General features: G+C 37.0%; 1 protein-coding gene across 1 annotated transcript; it reads left to right on the top strand.

Moving 5' to 3' along the window:
- Positions 1-5,710: 5,710 nt before the first annotated feature.
- Positions 5,711-18,258, top strand: LOC118810945 (heat shock 70 kDa protein 12A-like). Its single transcript, XM_036575110.1, has 13 exons — positions 5,711-5,750; positions 6,481-6,522; positions 8,997-9,038; positions 9,214-9,255; positions 10,547-10,588; positions 10,744-10,785; positions 11,956-12,003; positions 12,088-12,295; positions 15,450-15,510; positions 15,767-16,038; positions 16,217-16,441; positions 16,568-16,742; positions 17,290-18,258. Exons 2-13 carry the CDS (start codon positions 6,488-6,490, stop codon positions 17,898-17,900), a joined length of 1,803 nt encoding a protein of 600 aa, XP_036431003.1. The 5' UTR covers positions 5,711-5,750; positions 6,481-6,487; the 3' UTR covers positions 17,901-18,258.
- The last annotated feature ends 3,151 nt before the right edge of the window (positions 18,259-21,409 follow it).

The raw sequence follows: 21,409 nt of genomic DNA, 5'->3' as shown, positions 1-21,409 counted from the left end.
AACTTCAGTAAACCTAATAAAGCATTTAACCTGTGATCTGTAACGTGTGGAAATAATGAATACATGGACAGCTTTGCTTTCTCTTTTTGACAGTTACTGGTTTGACAGTAGCTGAGCTGCAGTTGTCTGTCTACAGTCTTTTGATAATGAGATAAGGTTTAACTGACACATACCACAACACTGCAGGGTTTTCTTTGGTGAACATTTACATAAGAACCCTTTTGTGTATTATGTATTTCTCCAGTTTTATGCTTCAGGTACATTTAACAAAAAAAAAAACAAACTAAAGTTATTTAAAAATATTCAAAGACTACAGCATATAACAGACTAAATTTACTGCAATTATTATTATGATTATGATTATTATTATTATTGTGTTTTATTTCAGGAAGTTATTAAAAGATAAACTAGAATTTCTAAACTACTTTTGGATTCAGGTAGAATTTCGTGGGCTACAATCCAAATCTGGCACTGTGGTTCAGATTGGAGTGATGCATTTAATGCCCTCAAATGTCCTAAGGAAGGTGTTGTTTTTACCAGCTTCGCTAAAACAATATTCAGCTCTTTTAGACAGTTTGATTTAAATAAAGAAAAATCCTTTAAGGAGTTTTTGGACATTTATGTCAATATACTTCAACGTCATAAATTTTAATGTTTTTTCAGACCTGCTTAATTCTTCCTTTTATGTTAAATGTAGTACACATTACTTTTATTATTGTCTTCTCAGTGGCATATCAAAATATGCCTATAAAATATATACCTGACCAGTTTGCAACTCTTTAGGAACCCTACGAAGGCTTTTAACCTGTGATGTGTAACTTGTGTAAGTAATGAATATGTGGACAACTTTGCATTTTGCTCTCACAGAGTGAAACTATGATTCATGGTAAGTACAGTTACAGGTTTGACAACAGCTAAGATGCAGTTGTCTGTCTACATTCCTTTGATAATGAGATAAGGTTTAACTGACACTTACTGTGACACTGCAAGGTTTTCTTTGGTGAGCATTTATATAAAAACCCTCTTGTACATTATTTATTTCTCCAGTTTTAGGCTTCAGACACATTTAATTAAAAATATTGAGCAATTTAAACATATTTAAAAACTATAGTATACAAATTAATCTGATCCTCTGCAGAAAGTAAACATGAATACCACAGCAAAGTTAGACATTACACAATAACTCTTATTGTGTTTTAATCCAGTTGTTTCAATTGAATTTTAGTAAACTTTGTTGTTATTATATACACATATGGGGGAATATAACCCTAACCCTAACTTCTCTAGCACATAGACATTTAGACAAGTACACTTGTTGACATTGTATTAAGATGCACTTTAGCAGTGGACAGTGAGTACTCAGGTACGAGAGGAATAATAAACAATATCTGGATCACTCTAATAAATTGGTTTAATGTCACATTTGGGAGTTTTAACTGATCTTTTACATTGGATTAAAATTATTTTGCTTTGAGTGAATCTGTACATTTATTATGTTTTATTGAAACTTAAGATTTAATATTCCATTCTGAAACTTTACTTTTAGTATGACTGTTTTGGTGGTGACAATTTTAGCTCAGTTTGAGCAGAACTCAGAAGTTCTAGTCAGTTCATGACTAGCAAACACAGCTTTGAACAGATGTACACAAATAGATCATATTTTTCATTAAATCACAAACTTTGCAGAAAATATGTGTTTAAGCGGTGACAATTCTTAATGTTCCACAGTGATTTTCAGATATCGGTACACATTTACTCACAGAGTAAAACTGAGCTGACTAAAACAAGCTCCTTTTTCTTTCCTGATATATATTGTTTAGTGGACTTCATTTTTACCCACTTCACTAAAACAAGTGGACACAGGATTAAGGTCCACTTTAAACAAAGCCTATTCTCTAGAGGTCCTAGAGGTGTTTTTCCTAAATTCTGTCCCTGCTTCATTTATTTGAAGTTATTCAGGAATGTATAACAAACATTATACTTAATTCTGTCTATTTATGGAGAATGTTTGAATGTGCCTAACTGTGCAGTAAAACAATTGTACAATTATAAAAATGCATTTTGCCTGTGATGTGCTATTGTGTTATTTAATGAACTCTCATCTTCCAAAAGACATGACTGTTCTTAGACAAATCTTCCCAACAGTCAAACATTCAGACAATATTCTTGTCTTTCTGCATTCCTTTTGGTTTTACATTTTTCTGTATCACATGTTCCACATCAGAATGATCTCTAAGATTTTTCTGTTGATAAGTGTGGTGTGACTGAAGTTTTCTTTTGTGGTCATTTGTAGAAAACAGAACAAAAGCCTTTACACTGCAGTTAAAACATCTTAAATATTATATATTTTGACTAGATTCCTCATTTTAAGATTATTGTAAAAATGTTATTAGATTATTTTTTATTATCTTGTGATTTTTTTTTTACTTGTTTTAAGGAATTTTATCTATTGGAAGATAGAGGATCCTGCCATCATTAGCCAGAGTGAGAGAAACTAGCTCTAACATCACACAACCTAGAAATACAGCATAAACACATAGGCAGATTACAGTAAAACCTACTATTAGCTCTCTGCTTTAGCCTTCATTTGGCTACAAAAAGATTAAAACAGTGATGCAATTCACTAACCATCAGGACTTACCCTGTGTATCCAAAGTTACTTAAATTTTTTGTGACAGACCAATCAGTAATCCAGTGCAGAAAAACACCATTCAGATTACATTCGTTTACTTCCATTTAAATGCCCACAATAATGTGTTTGGTCTAAAACTTCTCAAACAGTCCTCAGATTGACTCAGACTCTGAGTTTAGGGCTAATCAGACATTTACAGCTAAATATGCGTATAAACTCAAAATGCAGTCACACTTATAAAACAGGGGCTAAACGCTAGCCATGTGGTGTGTAGATGTGGCTGAGCTGACAGATTGGGGGAGAAGTGAAAAAAAAACTAAAAAAGGGAATATTAGTAATTTTAGTAATTTTAAGAAATGTTAGTAATTTTTAGTATTTTAATATGACGGTTTTTTTTTTTAGCAACAAAGTAAATCATGCACGTTCAAATGGTTTTTGTGACAGATAAAGAGATACTGAGGTTGTGAAATAGGTTGTTAGCTTGCTGGTATATATCAGTTAACCTCATTTACTAGTCTCATTTAGTCTTTATTATAGATTGTGTAAGCTTAAGCTTCAGGAGTGGTCTCAACCAGAAAGAATGTAAAGAAAGAAAGAAAGAAGAAAGAAAAATATACCTCATCAACTAACTTTCCTATACAAAATAAAAGAAACAAAAATACAAAAACATAACCTAACTCCCTCAACAAAAAACAAAAACAAACCCCAAAGAAAACAAGGCTACACCCCCTATGGCTTCCAATCTAGAAGTTTGAGTCTTTTAACAAAAGGCTTCACATACACCAAAGTGGACAGGTTAACACATCACAATAGACTAGCGCAAGGAACTGAAGAAAGCAGAAGCTTAAGCAAAAGAGAAGAGAGAAAAAAAAAACATTTAAACAATGTTATTGTACGTAACACCAAGCCATCACAGTCAGCGCTGGGAAGCTCTTAAAGTGTAAGGTGTTGCAAGTCTTGTTGACCATCCCGAGGATCTTGAAGAAAAAAACAATCTTTTGGACCATTTTGAAGAGGCCACTTTTGCTGCCAAAGTTAAAGGCCCTTTGACAGCTCAATGAAAGTGATGTACAGTGGTTGTTTCTCCTCTAAAAAATACCTTGGGAGAAGATGTGAATTTTTGACCATCACACTTGGAAGCCACTCTGTGATTCTGGGTTTGTATGAGCAGCCAGATCCTGTAGTCTGTTTATACCTTATAACCTTGTTATTAACACTAAGAGGTGAGAAACTGCAGTCACCATGGTAATCTTTGTTTTTGTAAAAAGTGATGATATTGGAGTAATACATGTCCTAAGGTACTGATCCTTCCTCCCAACGATAACAGAAGTTTGTGCAGGTGGTGTACCAGAGATTCTTTTCCCATCCTTTCCTAAAGCCTTGTCACCTGCTTCACAGCCCTAGTGAGTTAATGGACAGAAGGCAACTGGTTCTCTGTCAAGTACAGCTATTGGTGGTATCTTTCCATTTATTGTCTCTGTTCAGGGATGACATTAGCGGTGGTGGACTTGAGAGCAGTGTCTCTGTTCTGGTTGGTCAGAGAGCCTTTTTATGACATCATGCATGCAGTGTATGTTGCCATACTCAACAGAGTTGGATGCGAAGACAAAGGTTCTGCCAATCATTGGGAGTTTTTTGTGATGAATGAGGGCTACTTATTTCGCTACTATGACAGTCTCATACTCTCTTTCAGTTGTAGTTAAGCTTCTCTTTCCTACCAAATTTAGTCTTAGCTGTGTTGTAGATAGCATTATGGAGATCATGAAGCCCCAGTGTTGATTCTGTTGCTGCTCACAGAGTAACTGCTCCATAATGTAAGTCAGGGCAGAAGGTGTGAAGCTCTTGGGATGCTCAGTCATCAAGATCCACATCTTGGCCTCACCAGTGTAGTCTAAAGGACATTAAAGCAGTAGGTTTGGAAATGGAGCACTAGTGAGTGTTCGCATGCCAGTGTGTTTGTGTGCTGGAAGACTGCTAGACTGCAGTATTAGCTGAAAGCGAGTACAACAAGGACCCCACAGTGATTTGACGCAAAAAAAAAATAAAATAAATAAAAAAAAGTGTTTGTTGTCTATCATTAGAGTGAACACTGCCGTATCATCTCATGAGGCACTGAATAAATGAGTTCACACCTAATGCTGCTTGAAGTTAACAGTATAAAAAAATAAGAAATAATGCCTTTCGAAATATTTAATGCATTTATAGACACTTTCCATTTGCGAAGCTTTATTTGGCATTTATTTCTGTGTTAGAGCACTCCCTATAAAAGTGCATCAAAAACTACAATCGCATTACAGTCCTTACTGCTTATTTCTGAATGTTTACTCAGATTTTTCTTTCTGCTTTGCTGGCTCACATGCAAGTGTAAGTGACCCTGAAAACATCCACACACATGTATTTTATCATCAAGTTTAAGTTGCTGGTGCCCACACTGGATGATGAAATACAAATTCTGCTCTGACTGCTCTCATTACAGTCACCAAGGCTATAAACAAGATAAGTATCTTATGGATGTGGAAGTGGCTCGAATCTACTTTTAAAAATTATACAAATCTAGTGAGTAAATCTTCAATAGCAGGTTCAGAAAAAAAAGGTTTCGCATGTTGTATATTTTAGCTTCAAACTGTACATGACAGAATCCTTTGGTCAAACTAATTATAATCTATTAAAGCAACAAAAGAATGCAGTGCACAGCTAAATATTCATATGTATTGGTGAAGTTTTTAACTTTAAAGAGCTGTGTATTGACACTGTGTTTCTGCCTTTTGTATTTTTGATTTGATTATCTGAAATTAACATTTTTATAGAAGACTTGAGATGCTAATGTAAACCCAGTAATTCATGGTTCACCACTCTGTTATTATTAACTATTACAAATTGTTATTATTAACAAACACTGTAGAGTCCAAAAGCACAGAATGGTTGCTGTATTTTGAGTGTTCAGTGAGAAAAAAGAAAAAACAAGCTCACTAATAAGAGCAGAGTTTACTTTCACTTCTCTCAGTCCAGCCCACTGGGCTGAAACTGGGCGTTTCTTGGGTACAAAAGGACCAGTAGTGTCTTCATTCCTTCACTAAACTTTCCAGTTCTTGCCATTTCAGCTTGATACTCTCCTCAGGTAAGGCTTTAAGATTTACTGATGTAAAATATTCATTAGGTTTTTATACAAAACCATGAAAAACTATAATGGTCACAACAGCACTTCCAAATTGACAGTAAACTAATGTCAAAATGTGAAGTCAATGTGGAAAAAACATGGGTTTACACTTTTGTTTAAATAAAATCAGGTATTAAAAATAAAAACATTTCCTTGAAGAAAGTCAAGTTTTAAATAGTTTCTCCATCATTCGATAGCTCTTTTCCATTTTTAAATTATTGATTATTTATTAAACTATGCTTCTAGAATTATTATTATTTTTTTTTCTATTATTTTTAATGTGGGAGACTGTTAGTACATGGTGAATACTTTAAATGTCTATTGTTCAGTTATTTTATTTCCACATCTAAAGTCAACAACAAGAAGCACTCCGGATTCCTTATGGACAAACTAAAATCAGTCAATATAATCAAATTTACATTAACTTTAAGATTCATAAACAGTGCTTTTTCTCTGTTTAACAGTGAAATCGAGTTTTCCCTTGAGCTTGGTACATAATTTAGGGTATTAATCTTGTGTACATTTACATGTTAGAACATTTTTCTATTTAAATGACAATAGAGGCAGATGTTATGTACAATTGATTTGAGCAGTTCAGAACACAAGAAGACACCTAGTACATTGTATTGCATTGTTGAATAGTACTGCTTATTAAATATTTCACCTCCCTGATCTGTTTACTCCTTTTTAGACTCAGAATGGCACAGCAGGATCTATACCTCACAGATCTAAGGTAATAATAGGTTCATAGTTATATTTATTTTTCTACAATAATGTTTAGATTAGCATTTGCTGTGAAAATCTGATATATTGTCCAAAGTGTTAGACTAATAAGGACCAAGGTTTTATCTGTTAAGAAGAACTTTGGTAGCTACAACCTTAAAGACATATCTTTTAATAATAATAAAACCTTTTAATAGATATAGCTTACTGGCTATATGAACATCTGAAGACATTCAGTTATGGTTGTGCCCTGCTGCTCACAGTAGTAGCAGAACAGTATTATAAGGATGGTGCGATTAGACTAACAAGTAAGGCATTTGCAAGGAGGTTTAAACTGGAAAGATTCGATCATCCAGATTGGGGTTGGTTCACACTGATAGTGGTACAGAGTTGGTTTAGATTGAGACTAGTCCACTTTTTGGAGTTTGGTCTAGATTGAGCTTTGTCTAGACTGGGGTTTATTTAGGTTAAGGTTGGTCCATATGCACATTGGTCCAGATTTAGGTTGAAGGTGGTCATCATTTAAGTTGCTCAAGATAAATGTTGGTCTAGCAGATGTTGGTCCAGATTGATTCCTCAAAGTTGGTTCAAATTGAAGTCAGTGCAGATTTAGATCAGTGCAAATTGATGTGTCCACATATAAGTAGGCTAAGATTGAGATTCATTCAGTAAATGCTGGTACATATTGATCTCACAAGGTTTATTGGGCTAGTTGTAGTTCCAAACTAAGTATAGATTCAGATACAGGTCGGTTGGCACAGACCGAAGTTAGTCCAAAATGAGAAAAGGGGAAATATAATCACTGAGAGCCCATTCAAAATCGAGGGTGCACATGCTTGAGGATAGTTCAGAGTTAGTAAGGTTTTAGATTGGCCAAGATTGAGGTTGTCCTACATTGGGTTTGGTTCAGATTGAGGTGAGTACAAACAGATGTTGGTTCTGATTGACATTGGCATAGACAGAGGTTAGTCCAACCAGAGTTTCATCTAAATTGAGGAGTTTGAACTCAGAGCCTTAGAAGAGTGAAAATGCTAATCACTTCAGAGCTGTGGCTCTTCTGGTCAAGACCAAGGTTGGTCAAGATTGACGTTGATTCAGATTAACTTTTATATAGACCGAGATTGGTTAATCGAGGATATATGTGTTCTAGATTTAGGGTGGTCCAGACTGAGGCTGTTTTAGGTTGAGCTTTGTCTAGTTTGAGGTTGACAAAGACTGTAGTGCATCAGATTCAACATACAGGATTGTCCAATTGAGATTTGTCCAGATTGAAAGTGGTCTAGAAGTAGGTTCAGAAATAGTCTGAAACCACCTGAGAGGCTAGTTCAAAATATAGCATTCTAGAGATCATTTTCCAGCACTGCGTTTTACAATGATTAACAGGTATGAAAGTAAGTTGTAAATCAATTACACCAACAGCTCAGTTTACTACCAATGAACACAAAATACAGGACCAGGATTTGAAAACATGGTCTGAACTGGTCTAACCTGAGGTTGGTTAAGATTAAGTTTTTGAAATTTTCTCAGATTGTTTCTCAGACTGAAGTTAGTCCATCTGAGGTTGGTAAAGGTTGAGGTTCTTCCTTTCTAAGGTGTGTCTAGATTGAAGTTTGTCCAGATGGAGAATGGGTTGGAGAGAGGTTGGTTCACACTGGGGTTGGACAAAACTGATTGTGGTTTTTCTAGATTGAGAATGGTTCAAACTTAGATTAGTGTAGACTGAAGTTGCTTGATTTATGCTGATTAAGGGTACCTCAGACTGTGGTTGGTCTATATGGAGATTGCACAACATTTGATTGCAACTAAAATGAGCATTGTTCAGACACTGGTACAGATTGATTTTGATCAAAATTGAAGTTTGTCCAGACTGAAAGAGGCTTAGATTGAGGTTTATCCAGATTTATCCAAATTGAAATCGGTTTACATCGAGTTTGGTCCAGACTGAGAATTATCTAGATTAAATCTGCTTTAGATTGAGAACGGCAGTTATGGTAGATGGTAGATCTACATTTGAGGTTTGTCTAAACTGCAGTTGTTGCAGATTGAGGATGGTCTAGATTAAGGCTGGTCTACACTGAGATTGGTAAAGATTGAGGTTGGTCCAGATTTGGTTTTGGTTTTTTCAAGATTCAGGTTGTTTAGATAAGGTTTGTCTAGTTGAGGTTGGCCCAGATAGGTTTCACATTCACATTCAGATGATTCACATTCAGTACTTTAGATAGAAGCCTTTCTAATGAAGTTTGCCAACATAATCCAATTTTCCATTAAAAATGTTTTGAATACAGCTCACTATTTCTATAATGCATACAAAACATTAAATAATCACAGAAAGCCTGAAAAACCTGAAAAAAAGGCAAATTGAGTTTCAAGTTTTAAACTGGTCTAGGGTTAGGGCTAGACTGAAATTTTAAAAGACAGTTTTATTTTTTAAACATTTTTATTAAAAATAAAATATTTTATGGTTATTGTCAATTTTATTTGTAGAGAGGAGAATGAGCAATGCAAGAATGAAATTATGGATTTAAGGTAAGGCAGTACCAAAACAAAAAAGATTCACTTTTTCTTTTGCACAGTGAAATGAAACTGTTTTTTTTTTTAATCTAACCGTAACCCGAACCTAACCTAACCCTAACCTATTTATTTATTTATTTTATTTATTTATTTATTTATTTATTTATTTATTTATTTACCTTTCCTGCAGAAAAGAGAATGGAAACCTCAAATCAAAAAACAGGGCATTAAGGTAGGAAACACCTTAAATTATTAATGTAATCCATGTTTAAACTCAGGTTAAAACTGTGGTCACATGTCTAATTAATAATACATTTATTTTTAATGCTTTAAATGAAACACTACGTTACTAGAAAGACACTGAACCTCAGTTTTGTTTAAAGAGACAGTCAGTAAATCAGAGAGAAGTTTCTAATTCTAAAAATGTTCCACACTTTATCCAAGGAACTTCATCAGTTCACAGACAATCTCTCCTTCAGTTCAGTTTTATACAGATTAACTGCTTTGTATTGGAATCATGTAAGAATGTAATGTTTGTTGTAACATTCCAGCCACAGAGAAGATAACATGACTAATGCTGAAAGATGAGAACTGGAGAACGCTACTAACTTTCAGTTTATATGAAAGTTTCTTACTGGAGGTTTTACGTGACAATACATTTAAATATTTCTTTCTGCTGACCATAAATCACAGAATTTTTTTTCAGACTGCATATCATATATAATGATATGCAGTCTTACTGGAGGTTTTACGTGACAATACATTTAAATATTTCTTTCTGCTGACCATAAATCACAGAATTTATTTTTTCAGACTGCATATCATATATAATATAATAGCATAATATAATAATATTACTGTAATCTTTGTAAAGTCTGTAATCTGAAATAGTCTTCATTTCTCTAATAAATGATCATGTTTTATATTCATTGAATAAAATCACTGGAAATGTAAACACATAAAATACAAAGTCATAAAGCACATATACAAAGATCCCAAAACCCTGGTTCTAAACCTCTTTAGAACCAGTTTTTTGTAAAAAAAAAATTGTGAAATAGTTTTACAAATGAGAAATTCATTATAGTTGTAATAGAAGTTTTAGTATTTTTAGTTAGAACTGATGATTGAATTCAGAGAAATTCAGAAAATTGTGGTCACTTTCTAATCTTAAACTACACAGCAATTAATCTGACTGACCACTCTGCAAAGCTGAGTCACGCTCCTCACAGTGAATGTGATTTCTGCTGTATCTGGACTTATAATTAACTTACCTGACTTAGTCCTCATGAGTGCCACTTTCCTAAAAGGGTTTATTTTTGAAGATTATTTTATTATTTTCAGTCTGTGAAGTATTTACAGTCTGTATTATTCTTTCATTTACTGAGAAAATTAATAAAATGACCTGTTAGCTTCCTCAGCAAACATCTACCATCTTAAAGCACAGATAATTCTGAAAATAATCTGGTCCTATTAGTTTTTAGGACTTATAACTTTTTTTTTCTTCTTGTAAATGTTATGCTTAGATTGGAGAATGAGAAATGCAATAAAGAACTTGAAGATCTAAGGTAAGAAAATGCTATAATTACTGGATAAACTGAAATCAGGATATTCCAGAGAAAAATATGCTTGCCAGAAGTCGGACTGACAGCATTTAATAACATTTGTTTGTATTGAACAGTTATGTAAGACCTAGAAATGTCTTTTTTAAAATCATTCTTAGACAAGAGAATGGAAACCTCAAGTTAGAAATCAGCAAATTAAGGTAAGACATTGTATTACATTACATTAGATTACATTACACTATTACCTCATTAATCCCAGAGGGATATTCTTTATTCTACAGTTATCATAACAATAATCCTAACAAAATCCCTTCATTATTATCATCTGTTATAACCTGAATTAACAATAAGTTCGGCACATACCAACTCTTCTTGGAGAAGCTCAATAACTGACTCAGCAGAGAGTGGAAGTTCCTAGAGGAAACATCTCTGGTGTTCCTAGAGGCAGAAGAGCGTTCTTGTGGCCCTCATTCTTAGATCTTGTTCCTGTGTAGTGAGTCATGTTGTTGTGTTTTTGAGCTGTGAGTCTGCAGTCTTCATGACGTTTTTAAGGACCATCCTGCTGTGGTTAACAGGCTACAGTGCTTCTGCTTTGGGCTGACACTCTGTTATAAAGTGTATTAAACTCCTCTGTTTTGATACAGTTAGAGCCTGCTAATGTAACAATTTGTAGTTTCATAATAGCCTGTTGTTCTGTGTGGATCCTGACTGTGCTGTATGTTCAGGCTCTCAGTGGTCTCAGCTCGGATTTGATGCTCTTTCTCAGCTGCATGAGATGGACCTACAGAGTTCTGTTGCTAGTTTGTTTACTATGTAGTGACAGCTTTAGCTGACATACCAGCCAGAGGCTGAGGAGTCAGAATCAGATTAAGGTGGAGTCAGGATCAGATCAGGGTGGAGTCAGGATCAGATCTAAGCAATGTTGTCTAAAGAGTATAAACAGGATGGTTTTAAGCTCTGGGGTAACTCCAGTGTAACGTAAGAATTGTAATTTATTTTATTTTGTTATTTATATTGAGGAACACAGCAAGTGCAGCCAAATAATTTACCACCAAAACACAAGTTTAAAGTGTTGATTAATCGATTTCATATCTTGCTCAGCATATAGATTGAGCTAAACTCAGAATATTTCATGATGAGTATGTAAAGCCCCAGTAAAGTTGTGATGTCCTCAAAATATAGATTGTGTTTACACATTTAAAGCCAGAATGTGTTTTATTCACTTCAGGTTCAAAGCACTATTCTGACATGAGACTGAGCCTTTCAATAATCTTAACATTATTATTGATGAAATCATTTAAATTATTATAAGCTTTTTATCATATCAGATATCTGTTATGAAATATAACTACTTATTCAAATGTTGATAGATCAGGCCTTCAGGACAGCCAGAATATAATGCCCCGCCCCAAAGAGAGGTATGCTTTTATCATTATCTTAACACTGAAATTCAGTCTCATTCAAAGCTAAATTGTATTTTTTTTTCTTTTCACTCCTTTAAGAATGAGTAAAGCAGTGGACCACAAAGAAAGTAATGAAGAGCCCAGAGAATCTGAACTGAAAGCTGTGAATGAGAAATGTGCAAGCAAGAAGCACTGGGTAAAACTTCCGTTCCAGCTGAACTCAACAGAACATGATACACAGCAGCCACAGGAAACGAATGCAGATGAACCAAACGACAGCAGTAAGCAACCAGAGGAAGTGATCAGGGTGAGACTGTCCATCTTTTTGTTAACAGTTTTCTACATCCACTTTAGTAATGGGTATTTACAGTCTTTGTATTTTCTATAGCTATATAGTATCCAACTTATGCACTATAACTATATTATTACTATATTATGCAGGAGATTTAACTGAAATCAGCTAGAAGAGATATTTATTGTTTTATAAACCTCTGATCAGGTGTGCCATACCAGTTCTGAAACAGGTTAGAACCTGGTCTGAGGGCCTTTCTCAGCACTTCAGGGTTGTTTTGAGCAAACAGACTTAAACATGTTGAAAAACTTCTACATATAATGACTCAACTGATTTGGAGGAATGTACATCATTAGTGACTGGCTTCATTAGCAATTGCACAGATAATGTGACTTCCTTGAAGATCACCGCCACATGTGCTGACCAAAAGCTTTGAATGACTGCAATGCTGAAAACCTCTCAGCACAGCAAGAGACAATATCCAAGGGTATTAGAGAGAATCCTAGAACACTTTATAGACTTAATACAACACAAAGATCAGTCTTTATTCCACACTGGATCCATTTCGGTTCACATATCACCCTTACAGGTCTACAGAGGATGCAATTGTAAGGGTTGGCTCCAGGGCTAGGCCACCACCAGCCACCAGGGTAGTCAACGACCCAATCCAGCCAAATGAGCCACACCTGCTCAGGGGGCTTTATAAGGGCTGGGAAGAAGACACACTTTGCTAAAACTAAATGTTCATGTTCATTCTCCTTCAGGCATTTTCTTCTGTTGGGAAAGTGGTTTCAGTTAGCCTTTCCTCAGTGCTTGAGAGACCCAATCTTTCCCCTGGCGTCCTTTGTTTGTTTTCCTGCCTAAGTCTTAGTAGGTGGGTTTCATACTGCCTTTCGTTTTCTACCCATTTTAAGGCGATCCCTTCCTACACTATGTGACGTGGCCTCTATAGTGCAGTGGTAGAGTGCTGGTTTATCAACGCGGTGACGTGGGTATAACCGCAGTGCGGTTTTATATATTATTTCAATCATACCTTCCAAATCACACAGAAGCTTAGTGTTTGGGTCCTGCCTTCCAAAACCATGTCGTGGCTCACCAAGTTGGGCTCTGAAACACCACCCAGATGGTCTGAGTTCAAACCCCACCTCTGGCAAGCCACCTCATTACAGCCGTGTCCTCTGCCATTCACCTCTGACTGACCCACTTGGAAAGAAAAGACAGTTCTGTGAGAATGCTCTTCATACACTTCAGTTCAGCAATCAGCACAATTGTACCACAGCAATTTATTGGAAAGCTGAGCTTTCTGGGACTGAACACCCCTCTTTTGCAACTGGATCCTGTATGTCCTGACTGGGAGACTTCAGACTGGTGCAGAGACAACAATCTACCACAGTGTGGATAAGATGAAAGAGATTGTTGACTTTAAAAGGAATCATGGTGGTTACTCTCCATTGCACATAAATGGTTCAACTGTGGAGAGAGTCTAAGCTCCAAGTTCTTTGGTGTACACCTCAGCAATAACGACCTCATCCAGACCCTCAACACCACCTGCCTGTCCAAAAAACCCCAGCAGTGACTTCACCTCCTGCTAAGGATGAAGAGAGCAAACTACATGGGGCAATTGAGAGCATCCTGACCAGCTATCTCACTGTCTGTTCATGAATGGCATCATCCCAGACCACAGGACCACAGAATGCTGCTAACATTATCGATGACCGCCACCTGAGTAAAAACTTTTAAGATAAAAATTTCAAAGTATATTCCACTTAATTTTTGTTACTGTAGTTTCTTAATGAAGTGCTGCATATTGGATCAGCTCCAGCACAATCAGCTCTGCAACTCCTCTCATCTCCCTCTCAGATTGGCCCCATCTCAGATCAGCTCAAGTACAAACAGCTCTGTAACTCATTTCTGACTCCACTTGGCTTTGTCTCAGCTCCACTCAGCTCTACGAGTCACTTATAATATAATTCAGCTCCATCTCAGATCGGCTCCAATGTGCCTCAGCTCTGCAACTCCTTTCTGATTCAGCTCAGCTCTGTGTCAGATCAGTCCCATCCTGGATCTGCTCCATCTCAGATCGGATCCAGCGCAATCAGTTCTGCATCTCATTGCTGTCTTAACTCAGCTTCACCTGGGATCAGCTCCATCTCTCCTCGGTTCCATTTCTTTCTTAATTTTCATTCATTTTGACTGTTCCTCTGTTACTGCTGATTCAAATTCCCTTGTGCTGTTGCCTTCACTCTCTTATCCCATTCAGCTCTGTCCTTAGGAGCCACGTCCTTTCACCACGGCCAATTCCAAACAAGTAATTCTCATCCAGTGTCATAAATAAACTGTGCTGTTGCCAACAGGGTTTTTTTTTTCAAACTACCTCCTGCAGTGACCAAAGCATCGTCCAGTTGTTTTATTCAGACAGAAATAATCTGCTTTACTCTTGTCCAACTCTTTTGCCTGCTGTGTTTAATACAGTCTTCACAAACCGGTGTTCACTAGAGGAGGATGGGTTCTCCTGTCAAGTCCTGGTCCTTTGTCCTGAACTCTTTATATGAATCGTTACTGAACTCTGCTGCTATTTTTGGATTTAGTAGCTTGGATGTTTGTTGTATTCCTTATACTTTATGTGGATTTTCAATATATTGAAAGTCAGAATCTGAGGCAACCAGTAAATCAGTCACCACCCTAGTCAGCACTTACTCGTACTGTGATGTTTCTGAGAGCCAGGCTGAAATAATTCATGCTTGTTATAATTACTTAAAATAGAACACAGCTGTTGAGCAACAACTTTCTCCAAAAACCCTAGATAGAAAAAGTAATGTTGGAAATGTGACAATCAAGGTGCAGTTTCTTAAGTAATGGCAGCTAACTTAAAGAACTTAGGCACATGGTCTAGGCTGATTAGTATGAGTAAATTGTGTAGTAAAGGAACCTCAATTACTTGTAATAATTCTAGGAGTAACCTAGAGCACACTGAGATATTGAGTCAAAGTAAATGGTGGATCAAGAGAACATCAACCCATTATATATATATATATATATATATATATATATAGATATATATAAATATATATATATATACATACACACACACACACATATATTATTATATATATTTTGTTTCTTTCTATCTTCCCATTTCCCATTTCCCTTCCCTGTTCTTTTTTTCTAGGTGCCACAGAAACAGTGCACTTCAACAGCAAAGGCACTTAGACCTCGAATCCAAAATAAGGGTAAGTACTTAGACCTCGAAGTTGGAGAGTTGGAACTTTTTTACACATAGTCACTCTTCTCAACAGTTCCTCATACTACTTGAACAGGAAAGGAAACTTTAGTGAAGGAATGATAAGGTTTCTTGTTCTATTTTGCTTGATAAACATGTTTTAGCCATGTGCTGGACTGACAAGGTGAACATTGTATTTATGAAATTTATTTCATCTGGTTCATTGTTTTTGTCTCTTATGAATTGTGTTCCTGTGCTGTTTCCAGAATCACTAGTTTCTATTGGTATAGATTTTGGCACAGCGTTCACTGGATACAGCTTCTCGTTTAAAGGAGCAAAACAGATTCGGCAACCTAAATGGGGTGAAGAGTACGGAATGAACACCCCAAAAACTCCTACCTGCATTTTGTTTGATGAAAATAAAAATTTTCTGAAGTTTGGCTATGATGCCATAATGACGTACACTAGACAGACACGAAAAAGTGAAGCAAAGAAGCTTTACCTCTTTGACGACTTCAAAATGGAGCTCTATGGCAAGGTATGGCTGTAGCTCCATAAAGTGCTTATTGTACAGTACTTTATTGAACATACCAGTGTCTCAAATGGAAAATATTGTGAAAGTGTTATTGTTATATTTAATATCTCAGAGTTAACTTTAACTGAGCTCAACAGGTGCTCTGTCACACGGGTGATTTTGGTGTTTATTTATTTCTCAGGTGTTGCACAGAGACTCAATGATGACTGCCAAAAATGGGAAAAGAATTAAAGCTATGAAAGTGTTCTCTGAGAGCCTGAAATTCATGAAAGATCACGCCCTGGATATGATTGGAAAGCACACATCTGGAGTAAAGTACTCTGCCTCTGATGCTACATGGGTTTTGACAGTTCCAGCCATTTGGAGCTCTGCAGCTAAAAAGTTCATGACAGAAGCAGCTACAGAGGTGGGTGTGATGATATTAACAAGAAATGGACATTGTAGATTTACATGAAATGTTTTGTGATTATGGCTCTTGTACCCAGCAGTACCCCAGATTATGAAAAATAATGTGTGAAATGTTCATGTTTAGGCTGGTCTGGTGACAGAGTCTGAGTCTGAAAAACTGATTGTAGCTCTGGAACCAGAAGCTGCATCTGTGTGGTGTAAACAGCTCCCAAAAGAAGGTTTTATGGAAGGAGATCTTACAGAAGCAGAGACAATAGAACAGATCTCAGGAACACAGTACATTGTGGTGGACTGCGGAGGTATTTAGATATTGAGCTGCTCATGCTTCTTTTCAGTATAATTTACGGTAATTTTATATTTGAGTGACCGGAGTAGATCAAAGTTGGAATACATGAATTGTGAAAAATAGCACAAACAAAAATTAAGTTTAAAGTTTTGAAACTGATTAATAGAGTAAAACAGAATGTGGGTTTGATACTGTTGGAACCAGGTGATTTTAGAGAAAGTATGTAAGTAAGTCATTGCTCCTTTATGAAGGAAACTATCAGAAGTTAAGAACTGTAAACAGTTATGGGTTTCTTAAACAAAGCAATGCAGCTTTTTAATATTTACATCTGTGTTGAACAAATGTACAAGTATAGTGTATGAAAGTTATATACTTTAATAGACTTACGCTTCCAACATAGATACATGGTACTAAGGCTTACTGTTGCTCATCTTTTTAGCACAAATGAGATTTTTCTGAGATTATAGTATTGCATGTTGCACTTTCCATAAAGTCAGTGTTACTACTATGGAATGTTCTCATTTTTAACAATTTTGACTCTTTATGCTTTCTCTCTTTAGGTGGAACCATTGATGTCACAGTGCACGAGGTGGCAGAGGGGGGCTGTCTAAAAGAGCTGGACAGGGTATCAGGAAATAACCTAGGTGGTCAGACAGTGGACAAGAACTTCAAATCACTCCTCCGAGAGATATTTTCTAAAAAAGTGTTTGATGAGTTTGAGGAAAATCATCCCAGTGAGCTGAAGAGGCTGATGTATGATTTTTCCATCTGTAAACGTTATGATGGAGAGGTGCTGGTGCAGTGTCCTTATAACTTACAAGAGCTAGCCAGGAAAGTAAAAGACATAGAAGATTATTTTGAGGGAAACAGTGATGTTGACTGGGAAAGTGGACAAATACTGCTGTCAGGGACAAAGCTGAGAGCTCTACATGATGGTAGTATCAGAGGCATAGAAAACCTGATAGAAGAAATTTTGGAAAAAAGCGACCTGAGCATCAGATATATCTTGCTTGTCGGAGGCTTTGCCCTGAGTCCTTATGTGAACGGCTTTGTCAAAGAGAAGTTTGGGTCAAAGTTTAAAGTGCTTTGCCCTGTAGATGCTGAATTGGCTGTTGTCAAAGGAGCTGTTATGTTTGGCATGATGCCGAATGTGGTGGAATCACGGATCTGAGTATTGTGATGTTTAATTTCACTGCTTGGGAAAGAATGGCAAGTGAATGTTTTTGATGAAAATAGAGTACACCTTTAGTACCACTGATTCAGCACTGTTAGTGTGAAATCTGATTAAATAAATTCATTGGCTTATGGCTATTTTATACATATTTATAATCCTTGGGGAAGGGCTTCATCATTTCTAATGACTTTTTAAGATTTTAGGAAACAAAATATCTATATATACACACATTTATAAGCGTTTGCTTGTTCTGTATATACATCTTCATTATGAAATCTTGTGAAAATTTAAAAGAGCTTCCGTGATCAAGTGAACCTGAAATATTACAGATAATGCAGTTAAGACATTCTGTGAGAATGCATCAAAAATAAATATGAAGACATTATTTGTTGAATGTTGTCTTTTTTATCCTCCTCTTCTGTTTGAGTATCTTTGTGAAAGCATTGATGTGAGATCAACAGGATACAATGGGAAGGACCGCAAATCAGCATTTTCCTACAAATTATGCATGAAAGCTGATCTTAGTCTCACCTTGATTTGGAAGATTTAACTTTCAGATGCAAGATTACTGAATGATCATGGACATATTTAATCAGACACTGCAATGCATTTAATGACTAAAATAAAGAAATTACATGTTTGATGTAATGTGTCAAATGTGAGGTCGTTTTTTGGATTCCTATTTCACACAAAATGAAACGAGCATAAAACGACAACAGACTTTAATTGTATACTGGATTTGGATTCTTCAGAGTAGCCCCCCATTGTCTTAATGCAGATTTGCACACTATCCTCATTCTCTAGACAACAGGTTCCCAGTTTTGGTGCTGGAGTTTCCCTGTCCTGCCCATTTTAATGTTTTCCCAGCTTCCAATAAACTCACTTCAAGTCATGAAGAGATTGTTAAGGAGCTCAGTATTTGGATTAGGTGTGCAGGAAGCAGTGGAAACACTAAAATGTGTAGAGCAGGGTGCGCTACAGGACCAGGTTTGGGATCCAGTGCTCCAAAGTATGAGGAGTCAAGTCAAGGCAAATTTATTTGTATAGCGCTTTTTACAACTGATGTTGTCACAAAGCAGCTTCACAGAAATCCATTAAAGACAAAGTTTTAACATGAAATGTAAATCCTCCAAGTGAGCAAGCCAGGGGCGACAGTGGCAAGGAAAAACTCCCTCAGAGCTGAGGAAGAAACCTTGGGAGGAACCAAGGCTCACATAGGGGGATCCATCCTCCTCTGGTCAAACTACCTACAAAATTATTATACTACTAATATTAATAGTAGTAGTAGTAATAGTAGTAGTAGTTAGGAGTCCATGAAAACATCAGTGTAGAGTGGGAGTGGGCAGCTAGTCCAAGTCAAGTGGTGGTAGCTGGGCAAGTGGCGGCGGCTAATTAATTTTTTTTTTTTTTGGAAATACCCTTATCTTTTTGAGGGCACTATTTTTTAGTCTTTCTGTCTTTACAAAGGTGTAATTTTTATTGTAAAATGCTCAATGCTCTTTTAGGTGAATGCCCTTGTATTTTTGAAGGCGCTATTTTAAGCTTTTTTAGAAGGTGTATTTTTTATGTATTATTTTAATTATTTTAAACTGCTGTATGTGGTGTGTGGTGATAGAAGACTGGGCGCTCATTTAAGGTCTGTTTGCCCCAGACCACCTTCCGTGCGTGCAAATCAGTAATTTATTTTTAAAGTATTATATTGTATAAAAGCCAATGCATTTTTTTTTATAAATGCTGTTGTATTTTTAAGAACGCTATTTTTAGCCTTTTTTTCTTTTTACAAAGTTGGATTTTTTATTGTTAACTGTGGTGTGTGCTGATAGAAGACTGGGCGCTCATTTAAGATCTGTTTGCCCCAGACCACCTTCCCTGCGTGCTGTCCTAGTGGACCCAGAGAGACTGAATACTTACCCCTTGCCCAACTGACCCTTTGTTAACACCGCTAGGTTGCCCAGGTCAGCCAGACAAGGTCTGAGAATTTGGGCCTATCCCAGTTAGTCTCCCCGAGCGACGGGTAGAAAACCAGGACCGGAAACCGTGCCCCAACCACCCGTTGCCAGGTGGCTGACTCCAAGACCCGGGAAGGTAGGTCCCGTGCAATACGTCACCTCCCAGACAGTCTTGGGTGGAGGTCCAAGCCGGCGGATAGCTTCCCTTCGAATTCCAGGCCGGTGTTAGCCGACACTGAAATCTTTCTGGGAAGATACCAAGCTTCTACCGCTTTGGACTCCTTTTTTGGGGTTGTACACCAGTGGCAGACTGGTCCCTCACCTTTTAAGATGTAGGAACCCGTCAAGCTTCTACCAGCAGTGCTCCCCCCACCTGAGTGTGTTGTGGCTTTGGGGGATGTGGTCTATCTTGGCTGTGATAAATTCCCTCGTGGCGAACTCTTATACTTTTATGACACGATTGTTCGCAAAAGTACAAAGTTTTATTAGCAAAAAGTTCCATGTCCATATATGCTTTCATTTTAAAGTTATTAGAGTTTAAAGATTTGGTTTTGTGACCATTTGCATATTGGGAAAATTCCCAGGATTCTTTGAGGACCCCCCTGGTTAAGGTCAGGGGCCTGATAATCTGGTCCCCAGGCCATAGATTGGGTGGGAGGGTGTAAAGGGTTAGGTCTAAGTCTAAATTTAGGTTTAAGGTTGGGTTGTAGATCCAAGATTAGGTTCAGGATTAAGTTCAGAATTATGATTAATTTAAAGGTTAGGGTTTAGGATTAGGTTTAGGGCTAAGGTTAGGGTTAAGGTTAGGTATTAGGGTTTAAGGTTAGGTTTAGGGCTAGGATTAGGGCTAAGGTTAGGTTTAGGGCCAAGGTTAGGTTTAGGGCTAAAGTTAGGGTTAGGTATTAGGGTTTAGGGTTAGGTTTAGGGCTAAGATTAGGGCCAAGGTTAGGTTTAGGGTTGGGGTTTAGGGTTAGGGTTAGGGTTAGGTTAGGGGAACATACAATGACTTCCCCCATCAATGGTCATCAGACAGTTGTGGTTGGATAGGAAGATCAAGGGTAATGCACGGGCCACCGCTTGTTAAGCAATGCCATCGGGCCTTCCAGTCCCTCTGTCTGGGAGTGAATCTCCTTTTATTTATTTGTTTATTGGAAAATTGTTCCTAGTAGATGTAATTATATTTAATTTTTCCAACCGCACTGCAAATATAGGGTTTAAAAGCCAAAACACCTGATAACTCTGAGGTACACTACTGATGATGTGTCCTAAAATTGATTAATCTACTGTATCACACCTGTTCGTTCTCTGACTTGCTATTGTGGGGGGAGAGCGAATAGGTGAAAAACATAGGCCAAGCCAGGCCTTGAGGGTGCCCTGCTCAGTCTAGTGGTGCACTTCTCTCTTCACCTGTTTGTCTCCCCGAGTGACGGGTAGAAAACCAGGACCGGAAACCGTGCCCCAACCACCCGTTGCCAGGTGGCTGACTCCAAGACCCAGGAAGGTAGGTCCCGTGCAATACGTCACCTCCCAGACAGTCTTGGGTGGAGGTCCAAGCCG

This window comes from Colossoma macropomum, unplaced genomic scaffold (genome assembly GCF_904425465.1).
Source record: "Colossoma macropomum unplaced genomic scaffold, Colossoma_macropomum, whole genome shotgun sequence".
Classification (NCBI taxonomy): domain Eukaryota; kingdom Metazoa; phylum Chordata; class Actinopteri; order Characiformes; family Serrasalmidae; genus Colossoma; species Colossoma macropomum.
The sequence above is the reverse complement of the archived record's forward strand: the minus strand, read 5'-3'. Positions and strand labels throughout refer to the sequence as shown.